Source organism: Prionailurus bengalensis, chromosome B4, assembly GCF_016509475.1.
Source record: "Prionailurus bengalensis isolate Pbe53 chromosome B4, Fcat_Pben_1.1_paternal_pri, whole genome shotgun sequence".
NCBI classification, from domain to species: domain Eukaryota; kingdom Metazoa; phylum Chordata; class Mammalia; order Carnivora; family Felidae; genus Prionailurus; species Prionailurus bengalensis.
Window position 1 is genome coordinate 35842471 of NC_057358.1, and position 11168 is coordinate 35853638.

Below are 11168 nucleotides of genomic sequence, written 5' to 3' on the forward strand. Positions count from 1 at the left end.
TGTTCAGTTTTATTTGGTGTTTCAACAAGGTAGATACTGACATCATTGCTGTATTCTTGGTGTTATAAATCCTACTGTGTTAGCAATTGCATGCTTGGTTAGATTAATGTATGATAATGATTCAGTATTTGAAATGATGAGTCTTGTCTCTTGTCTCTTTCTCTGTGAAATTCTAATTTGTAGTGAGTGGCTCAGAACACTCAGATTTGAATTATTCTGTTTATGTAAAACGTCATTTATTAAATAAAGATGATGTTAGCAGTTTTTAAATCAGTGGTTTGAATCAGCTTTACTTTTTGGTTTGTAGACCGAAAAGGATAGTTACTTTGATAATGCAACTCCCCAGTTTTAAGTCAACTGCTAATGGGTGAATAAACCATACAGTTATCCAGACATGGCATTTAAAGAATTGTTTCTGGGGCACCTGGGTGGCTCAGTCAGTTAAGTGTCTGACTTCAGCTCAGGTCATGATCCCACAGTTTGTGGGTTCAAGCCCCGCATAGGGCTCTGTGCTCCCAGTGCAGAGCCTGTAGCCTGCTTGGGATTCTGTGTCTCCCTCTGTCTCTGCCCCTCTCTGGCTCACACTCTGTCTCTTTCTCTCTCTCTCTCTCTCTCTCACTCAAAAATAAATAAGCATTAAAAAATTTAAAAATAATAAATCATTGTTTCTATCACTGTTTTCATTGAAAAGCATTAGACTCTCCATTTCTTTTTTTTCCACAAGTAAAAATCTTTATTATACCATGTTGAAAAGTGTGAAATAATGTAAACAAACAACAGTAAGCGTATGGTTAAGTAAGTGATACTCTCTCCATTTCTTTTGACAGAGAGCAAGTGAGTGTGTCCACATACTTGCATGAGCGGGGGAGGGGCAGGGGGGAGGGGGGGAAAGAGTGGGGGGAATCTTAAGCAGGCTCCATACTCAGTGCAAAACGTGACTTGGGGCTCAGTCTCACAATGGTGAGATCATGACCTGAGCTGAAATCAAGAGCCAGATGCTCAACCAACTGAGCTACCCAGGTGCTCCTAGACTCTGTATCTTTAAACTATTGCTTCTTAAGCATATCCATAGCCTTTCAAGCATCTAGGTATCTCAGAGTCTCTGGGTCTTGCAGACTGACACTGTTGGTAATATTTTTAGGGCATTGAAATTGTACAACAAAGAAAAATTAAATTGGAATTTGACTTCTACTCAAATATAGCTCATATCAGAGGAGATAAAGTAATTTTCCTTTTTGCACAAAAATTTATCAAAAAATAGCTACCAATTAGATAAAATAAAGAGCAACAAGTTATGTACTTTTAAAAAGATTAAAGCTTCTTTTTCACCAAAAATAAGGTTCTTTTTTCCATTTCAGTGTAAAACCTGTTCTGAGCCAAAACAGATAACCAGTTCATCTGCTATCTATGACAACCCCAATCTCATCAAACCAATTCCAGTGAAGCCTAGTGAAAACCAGCAACAGCGCATACCTCGGCCCAGCCAGGTACAAGTCCTGTGCTTTTCATTTGCCATGTCTCTCTAGAATTCTTAAAGAACTTTGACCCAGAGTATAGTCAAGGGAGAGCCTGGTACTATTCAAGGGTGCTTCAAGGTAAACCCAAGAAAGAGAGATTTCAAATTCAAGATTTTTAAAAAATTACTATTAATATATTCTTCCTAGAAGCAGGTTGAAGTTTTTAATTTTGGCATTTACCACAATCTGTGCTCATCTCTTGTGGACTCGAACTCCTTAGATAATATATTTTTTAAAAAACAGCAAACTCGTAACATTGTCAGAGCTGACAGGGGTTCTTCTGAGGTAGGTGGTTGGCTTCCCAAGGCTACTGAGGGAAGGACACCAAGGCAACAAGTCAGTTAAACATTTCTGAGCACTTCCACCATACTGGGTATGGCGCTGGGCACTGAGTGTACAGAAATGGATTACTGTTCTGAAGAGGGGCATACAATTCCCCTGTAGACCTGATGATTTGTCATGGCATTTGCATCTAAATATATAAGTATGATGGCATATTTTGTACATATATTTTTCAGAATAGTGCAGCATTAACAAAATTGCTAATCTGGAAGTCCCATTATTGATTACAAATGTGACGTGGCTATTTCTGTTTCCTATGGTTATTCCTCATTAAAGGTTTGGTATTTTTTGTTTGTTTGTTTTTAAGGAATTCATTTAAATCAATTTTGAAAATGAATATAGAGCCAAAAGACATAAAGACTGGCTAAATGAAAGGCTCATGTTGATTTTTTTTAAAAATAAGTCTTTTCTAATTATGTTTTAGCTTTCTTTTATTTTTGTTTGCCTTCCATGGAAATTTTTTTTAATAGAGAAACTGGAATATGTTGACTTTAGAATGAAGCTCATGTTTTCTTAGTCCAACAACACAGGAAGCAGCAGAAGGAGCAGGAGGTGATACAGAGCAGGAAGGAGGTAGCTTTGTGACTGATCGGGCCAGGGCACATAGTATGTATGCACATGATGATTGTTTTAAAGCTACTGGTATATAGTTGAAAGGGTCAAGTTAGATTAGATGACTTAGATTTCTTTCCAGTCCTAAACTTATAATTCTACAAAGATCTTCACATTCCTGTGCATTCTTAGCATCTTCTTGTACTCTGCAGGGTTAGGCGGACTTCCTGTTGAAGAGATTATTTCCCTTTTAGTATATATAAGTATATATATAGTATATATAAGTATAAGTATATATACTGGTCCCCTGTCTGTGAACCCCAAGCCCATCAAGGACCTATTTTATCAACAGATGCTAGAATATGACCATTATCTCAGGGGTGGTAGAGAAGAATACTGAAAATTTTTGACCTTAAAAGGAGGTCTTAAATTTTTAAAATTTACTATAATTATAGTTTTTTCATCCCTTCTAATTGATCCTATGTAAATAGAATAAATCATCAGTGAGGTTAGTTATGTTTCATAGCCCCCCTATATAACCAAATTGTCTATAGAACCATTTTCAGACATTTTTATTTTTTCCAGACCTTAGACCCTGAACCACAACACTTGTCCTTGACAGCTCTCTTTGGGAAACAGGACAAATCTACATGTCAAGAAACTGTGGGGTCCCCACAGACCATCCGCCACCACCAGCAGCAGCAGCAGCAGGAGAAACTTCCGGTCAGGCAGGGGGTTGTACGCTCTCTCTCCTATGAGGAACCCAGAAGACACTCACCCCCCCTCGAGAAACAGCTCTGTCCGGCCATTCAGAAACTCATGGTCAGGAGTACAGACCTCCATCCATTGTCAGAGCTGCCTGAAAACCGGCCCTGCAAAAATGGCAATACCTGTTCTGCTGGGGAGGTTTTTCTGGGACCTGTCCAGCCAGGGTCTCCCCATAGCATTGGGACTTCCTGTCATGTACAGAGTGCTTCCAGAACTCAGAACCTGTTGGAGAAGCTTCAGAGCACCCCAAGGTCAGCGAACAAGTATGAGCCTAGTATACCAGCACCTGCTGGCTCAGCTGCCCCAAACCTCAGCACCACTCTCCCTGCTGCCACCCCCGGCGCTCCAGTAAGGGGACTGGTGCAGGCACAGGTGGGATATTTCAATGGCTCCCTTCCACCTCAGACACCAGGACATCAGGCTCACGGAAAAGAGCAGTCAACACACCCGAGACCGACACTCCCCCTCTCTGGCAATCAGATGAGCAGCTCTGGAGTGATCTCCCCTCAAGAGTTACTGAAAAAGCTTCAGATTGTACAGCAGGAGCAGCAGTTGCACGCATCTAACCGGCCGGCTTTGGCAGCGAAGTTCCCCGTGGTAACCCAGAGCTCTAGGACAGGGAAGACCTTGGAGTCCTGGATAGACAAGACACCCAGCACAGAAAAGCAGACTCCTCTTTTTCAGGTGCGTGTCTACAGGGGTGGGGGCGTGGGGGCGGTAATGCTGCACTGCAGTGAAGCTTGGCATCAGCCTCTGTGCTCTAGGGACATTTCTGTGCAGAGCAGGGTGCCGAGCGCCATATCTGTGCATCTGATTATCACCATAACTTTCTGCCTGGAGAGAGCATCCTTTCTTTGCTTAGCCATCTGGGGGCTTCCCGCCTTTTAGAGATACTTTATTTGTACAGTTAAATCTTCACAGTGTCATAAGGCCTGACACAAGCACGTGAACACGGGAAACAACACGGATGTGCAGAGAACCCCCTAATCTTTGACCATGGATACTTCCTGTCTGTTCTGAAATACTGTGAGATGCCAAACATTCGACCTTTTCTGATTATTTTAAAATCATTACTGTTTATCCATGTATTCACTAAATACCTCTGAGCACTTACTACATGCCGGGCACCGTGCTTCCTGTGGGTACATACCTGCAGGTGTGTGATGAGTGATAAGGCATGCAGACTCACCACCTCAGAGGTGCAGGCTGGTTTTATTTCTATCGCTGGTATAGCTTAATGAAGATTGAGAGAGGAGTGAGTATGCCATCTAACTCCACACACACACACACACAAAGTGCCAGACAGGAGGAAATACTTTCAGAAATACTCTGTCCTTTGAGAAAGGCAGTTCTAAGTTTATCAGTAACTTGGAGCGGTGAGAAAACCACAGCTGTTTCATCACCTATGAGTAACATCTGGAGACCTCTGATTTTTTTTTCCCATTTGGATTGGTACAAATTCAGTGAAAAGGCATTGGGTTTAAAAGTTAGGACATTTCTTGGGGCGCCTGGGTGGCGCAGTCGGTTAAGCGTCCGACTTCAGCCAGGTCACAATCTCGCGGTGCATGAGTTCGAGCCCCGCGTCGGGCTCTGGGCTGATGGCTCAGAGCCTGGAGCCTGCTTCCGATTCTGTGCCTCCCTCTCTGTCTGACCCTCCCCCGTTCGTGCTCTGTCTCTCTCTGTCCCAAAAATAAATAAATGTTGAAAAAAAAAAAAGGACATTTCTTGGCGTTCCTGGGTGGCTCAGTCAGTTAGGCATCCGACTTTCAGCTCAGGTCATGATCTCACAGTTTGTGAGTTCAAGCCCCACATCGGGCTCTGTGCTGACAGCTCAGAGCCTGCAGCCTGCTTCAGATTCTGTGTCTCCCTCTCTCTCTCTGCCTCTCCCCCACTCATGTTCTGTCTCCTTCTCTCAAAAATAAATAAACTTTAAAAAAGAAAATTAAAAAAAATTAAAAAGTTAGGACATTCTCTCTGTTCATTAACAGATGTCAGCATTGGTCTTTTTGTCCTGCTTACAGGACCATAGCTTACAACGGTTCCTCAAAAGTCCTTCACCTTTTTGAAAACAAAGATCACAGTCACATAGCGTAAGTCTTTGTATACATGAGAGCCTGAGTCAAAGTGTTGTTGATTATTTATGACAATCTCAAAGAAACGATTGTTACCCACCCCCTTCCTCATTTCAGTGCGATAGTGTCCCTTTCTTTGATACCTGCTTCTCTTGGTGGTTTAGATGGGACGCTAGAAAAGTTGGGGTTAATAGTTTGACATCAACTTCAGTGGGCACAATTCTTATTTCTCTTCAGTGCCCACGTGTGTGGAGAGCTGATCACGACAGTGTGCATCCGTCAGCCTGCACTGCATTCTCCTTAAGGGTGCCGGGACCCGCACTGTGGGTGGCATCTGTTCTAGCTCCTCTCCTCGCGATGGCAGATAGGGACAGTTAAAGAAAACAAACAACCTGCCTTCCTCCAGGCTTCTTTCTGCCCAAAAAGATACTGAGGGAGTATCTTTTTATAAGATATATAAAAGTCACAGCAGCTTCTAGACTATCAGCCTTTATGCCCCCTTCTCGTGAGTTCTTTTGGGGCATTTTTTCTCACCTGCCTTAGAAACAAATGAGAGCTAGCTGTAGGAGTCCATCAGACAGGGATAAAATGTCACTTGCATAACTGGAAAAGCTGTTGGAAAACTTGGTTTTAGGTGTTTAGCCAAGTGAGGTAGACATACTGTCTTGGACAGATAAGTCACTGGCAGTGCTGAGCACCACTGGCCCTTCCTGCCCCCATACTTGAGCTGGATGCTCTCCGTGAGCTGGCAGATCCTATCAGGGAGGGTCTAGGAGGGGTGAACCTAATAAGCATGTCTCCCTCCTAATGAGAAATCATGAGCAGATGGAGAGAGGCCGGGAAGGTTCCTCCACGTAGAGAAATCAGGAGCGGAAATGTGTGTGTGCCCCCAGCAAGTGTAACAACTCATGTGGGTTGCTGGACCTTTAGGTCAGAGTAGTGGCCAGTTAGCCCTGAGGAAGAGACCAGCAGTCCAGTCCTAAATGCATGCTGCAAAGTGATGGTGGTAAACTGCAGAAAATATTACTCAGAGGATGAGCTTTATATGCAGTGGGAACAATAGTCACAGTGGCAGACTGCCAGAGCAGCTTAGTGATGACAAAGGAAAATATGGAGACAACTGAGCAGGAGTCAGTCTCCTACAGGCTCCTCCACCTAGTGGAGTTGTGAGCAATTAATACTGAAACTCATTTATATCCATTCTTGCCAGCGAAGGGCCTCTTTATCTGTCTACCTTTCTTTTCAATGAGTTGCTACTTACTCCTGCCCTCTGTGTGTATTTGCTGTGAGCAGGCCATCTCACCTCCGCGCGTCCTTGCTACAGTGGCTCCTTCTCTGCTCATGTCCCCTATGGTGTTCACACAACCCACCTGTGCCCCACCAAAGGAGAGGGACAGTGGGCTCCTGCCTCTGGGAAGCCAAGAACCAGCTGCCACTTCCACCAGCCTCCTCCTGCCTCTGCAGACCCCAGAACCCCCTGCAGTCACCAGCAGCCCACTTACCAAGCTCCAGCTTCAGGAAGCACTGCTGTACCTCATTCAGGTAGGAGAGTCACGTCGTCTCTCTTCTTCCCTTTCCCTGCTGACCTGTTGGTTGCCACTTTAAGATAAAGACTCAGTTAGCTAATGCCTACTTAGTACTCCCCAAGAATAAAAGGACCATGTAACAATTCAACCTAAACCTCAATGGCATCCATGCTCAGTTAGCTGGGTGAGATTCAAAATACTGGCTATGGACTTTGGGTGTCTCAGACCATCAAGGATTTTGTAGTATTGACTAAGTCCTCCAAGCTGTCACCTGCCAGAAAAGAAAGAAACGTATACTGTGTAATTAAGCAGCCACTGGGAGCATTGTAGGTGCTGGCTGGTGCCCAGAAAGCTCACCATGGGGAAATGGAGGTGAGAGCCATCTTGAGTAAGTGGCAGCATTTAGGGGAAGGTTCACAAGGACTGTTGAAGAAGGAGGAAAAAGGTAGGGAAGCAAGTAATGGCTGTGACTACTAAGGGCATATTTTACAAATAATTTTGAAACCTACTGATAGGACAGGATAGAAGGAGGGGACTTCTTTGTCAGCCATTTGTCTCACTTGGCTCGTGAGGTAACAACATAACAGTGGCCACATGTAGAGAGCTCTGTGCCGGGCGCTGTCTTAAATGCTTCACATATATTAATTCATTTAATCCTTCTACAACAACCCTATTATCTTTTCTATTTTAGAGACAAGGAAACTGAGGCTAAGTGACTGGCCTGAGGCCACAGCTAGGAAATAGCAGAGCTAGGATTCAACCGCAGTCTGGCTACAGAGTGCTCCTTCCTGCTGCACTGGGCTGGGGCCATGGTAGTAATGGGACTGCAAGGGATGGGCCCCCGGAGGCCGTTCAGCAGTCTACCAGGTGAAGCATACCCCAAAAATATATGCTAGGCCTTGAAAAGTGGAACACTTTTATCCAGACAGACTTCAAACACCTCAGTTAACATAGTTAGGTGTCTTTGATATAGTCTTTAAGAAAATTTTTGTGGTACTTTACTTAAGCTTTGGCAGACTTTCAGAGAGCTGGCTAGCACTCCACAGATGTTCCGTCCTAGTTAAAAAGCCTGTGGTCTCTGTTATTAAAAACATTTTTTAAAGGTCACGTATTTTGGAGGGAAGGGAAGGAGAGAGGGCTAGCAATCAGTGTCCAAGTGTGAAAGCAGAATAGCAGCCCACTAAAGATCAGCAATAAATGAGTTGCTGATCCATATAATCCATAAACAAATATCAGGGTAAAAATATTTCCCACCTTTTCAAGCCACTCATAAGTTCATGAGGACTTAGGACATCTATAAACTTCTTTTTTATGTGCAATAAACAAAAAAAAAAAAACTTAAATTGAGAAGTTTCACATTTTTTTCTGGTTCATTCCATTTAAAAAAACATTGTTCCAAAGATCTTTGTACAGGAGCCAAGACTCCAGCAAAAGTCTAGAGCAGGCCCGGTACGTTGCTAGGTAGAAAATTATGATCCGTCCACTCTCTGCATACACTTTACTTTTCCCCATGTAGACATCATCTTCCTGATGGACTCTTGGAAGTCACTCATGCAGACTGTTTTTAGTCTTCGCCTGTTGGTAGGACACAGTCTCACGCACAGGGACTTTGTGGCTACTTTGTAGGAAAAACAGGGAGAAATCACTCTTTCATTGCATGAGAATAACACTATGTGCGTGGGGTGCCAAGAGGGAATGAAGGGGGAATGTGAAATGTGGGTGAATTGCTAAAGCTTTAAAGGATTTGAGTGGGAGGGAGAAGTCTCTAGAATTAAAAACAAAGAGCACCACTGATTAGACCCATGATTCTCCCTCAGTCCTAGTCAGGCAGTAGAGCCCAGAGACTGCCAGTCTAACTGCTGCCCACTCACCCAGACCAAAAACTTTCCATAATTAATGGGAGAATTATGCTAGTTTCGATGATATAAATGAAGCATGTTGCAAGTAAATCTTAACTAATGTTGAAATAAAGTGTATATATTGTGGGAGACTTGGAGAACCTTTAAGAAGCCCCAGCTATCTCCTAACCAAAGAGACCACTGACCTGGATCATTGCCTCCCACTCCAGCCTTCTGTTAGGACCTGTATCTTTTCCTGAAACAGACGCGGGCTTTTTTTGAGTGACCCTCATCCCATACTGCCATGTGGCTGGGCTGCCCATCCGTGCTGTAGGTAATGAGCACTTGCTACTTCTCATATGACTGTTGGACACCAGCAGCTGACTCGGTCAGGCCTCCAGTCCCACTTAACACTCTCGTGTGCAGTGAAAAACCACCAGCCGTTGGAGCAAACAGGCAGAGAGGAGCGTCTGAGTGTCAGAATGCCAGTTTAGCTCCAAGACAGAGGAAGCCTTTGGTTCCTGCCAGCCAAATCACATTCCCTTGGGTCTTTTGATTTTGTTTTCCAGAACGATGACAACTTCTTGAATATAATCTACGAAGCTTATCTCTTCAGCATGACACAAGCAGCCATGAAAAAGACAATGTGAAAGCAAAACATTTTCAGACTGATTTTCAAGGTCCTGTGGCTCAAGATTCTTTCACGTCAGTGATGTTACCCTAAATGTTTCCGCCTTTTTTAAAAGTATGTACGATATGAATTAAAACATTTCAGAATTTTTTTCAGTCAAGCTCTTTTTTAATCACATCCTTTGGTTACACCTTGTACTAAGAATCAAGCAGATAGAAGTCTTTTGCTCATATCACACAGTAAATTCCAAGCTTAAATTATTTTGCCCTTGCAGGCATGGGGCCAGTTCCACAAGAAGTAGCCTCTCAGTAGGAAGGACTGTTCTGGAAACTTGGTTTCTTTTTTATTAATAGCTCTGGTTATTCTTTGAACGCGGGGAGTGTGGTTTCCCTGTTGCTGAGCTCCTTGTGCTGTAGTGCATGCCAGCCACCAGGTGGCAGTGTCACCCCACATACTAACCTACGCGGACCTACCCTAGCCTTTGGAGGTTTTCTTTTACCAAAGTAAACGTTTCATTTGTAAAAATCCAGTTGGCATGTTTTCCCAAGGCTTTTGAAGGGAAATTATTTCTAAGGATATTTATAGCTAGCTTCTAGAGGCGAGTTGTTCTAGGAGTCCACAAATGGCCCAGATTTCCAGTAACACTTCGTTTATCCCAGCTCCTGTTATTTCTTTTGGACCTAACCAGCCGAATATGCCTGCCTATGCTTCCAAATGAACATTTTGTCATTTTTAGCAAAACATGCTGAGAAGAAGTCTACAAAAGATTTTAAAGCTTTCTCTTGGCCTCTGAAGAGAGGTGCTAGGTTCTTTAGGGGCATAATGACAAAGACTCTTCAAGCTACATAGCAGATTGATTTTATGTTCACAGAGATGAGGAGCTTAATCTTGGAGGGAGTCAGAAGAGCCCTTGACAAGTTGTTAAGGCCCAGAAGTGTCGATATGGGAATTAGTCTCTGCTGAATATTAGTAATAAATAAAGCTTTGCATTTCTATAGCTCTTTTTATTCTTAGATCATAAAAAATCTCTAGAATGCTGTCCGGAAGACAGGTTTTATTTTCATTTTATAGGTCATATAGGAGGCATGGGAAAAATAGGTTTCCTGATAGCTTTGGATGCTAAGACTTGGGCTTTAAGCTGTGGACCTTCATGCAGGCACACCATCAGTAGTGTACCTGGGAATACCACTTCCCCTGCTTCTGCAGGAGTGTGCCTTTTCTTCTACAGAGAAAAGGTGGGCAGGAAAGGAGTTGACTCTTATTACCCTTGTGATGTGCCATTCACTGGACTGAGGAATCTACTGTTACCCTCCTACGTTTAGGAAGGAAGGATTTCTTTCTTTCTTTTTTCTTTTTTCTTTTTTTCTTTTTTTTTGACATCTCCTACAATATCTAACACAGATGTAAACCCACGTGATGTTCTAACAAAATACTTGAAATTAATAATTGTGTATGTAATACCTCCATACTCTCATAAGGAGAATGGGGCAAGGCGAGAGACACACATGACCTATTATCCCGAAATCAGCGATTGTGCTCTCTTCTGCAACACACATACTAAAATTGGAACAAAATCAATGATATACTTAACCGCTTGCCAACCTTTTCTTTAAAAAAGTCTCTTTGATCTTAATTACATGTTTAGAGTTGCTTCTCTAACTAGAGAGAAATGAATTCCATTTTAAATGTTTTAATATATCTGGGGGTAGAAAATGGCTAATTTCTGAAATATTTATTTTTTTAACCTCAGCAATGAATAAATAGAATAGAAATATCAATTGCAGCACCTAACGTGAAAGGATGCACAGTGCTATGTGATAGAAGAAAGGACCTGGGCCCAGCAGGGTCAGACCTGCACTGCAGGCTTCACTCGGGACTTTTTAGGTCAACGCCACAGTGATCTGTTTTGAAAAGTAATAAAT

The 11168-nt window shown here is 43.0% G+C and overlaps 1 protein-coding gene across 1 annotated transcript in view; it reads left to right on the forward strand.

The window, feature by feature from the left end:
• DCP1B (decapping mRNA 1B) overlaps window positions 1-9396 on the forward strand; it is a 60595-nt gene extending 51199 nt beyond the window's left edge. Inside the window, exons 6-9 of the mRNA XM_043563310.1 lie at window positions 1359-1487; window positions 2997-3863; window positions 6545-6793; window positions 9185-9396. Of these exons, the coding sequence (XP_043419245.1) occupies window positions 1359-1487; window positions 2997-3863; window positions 6545-6793; window positions 9185-9265 (1326 nt within the window). The 3' untranslated portion in view covers window positions 9266-9396. The remainder of the gene's footprint in view (window positions 1-1358; window positions 1488-2996; window positions 3864-6544; window positions 6794-9184) is intronic.
• Window positions 9397-11168: the final 1772 nt, after the last annotated feature.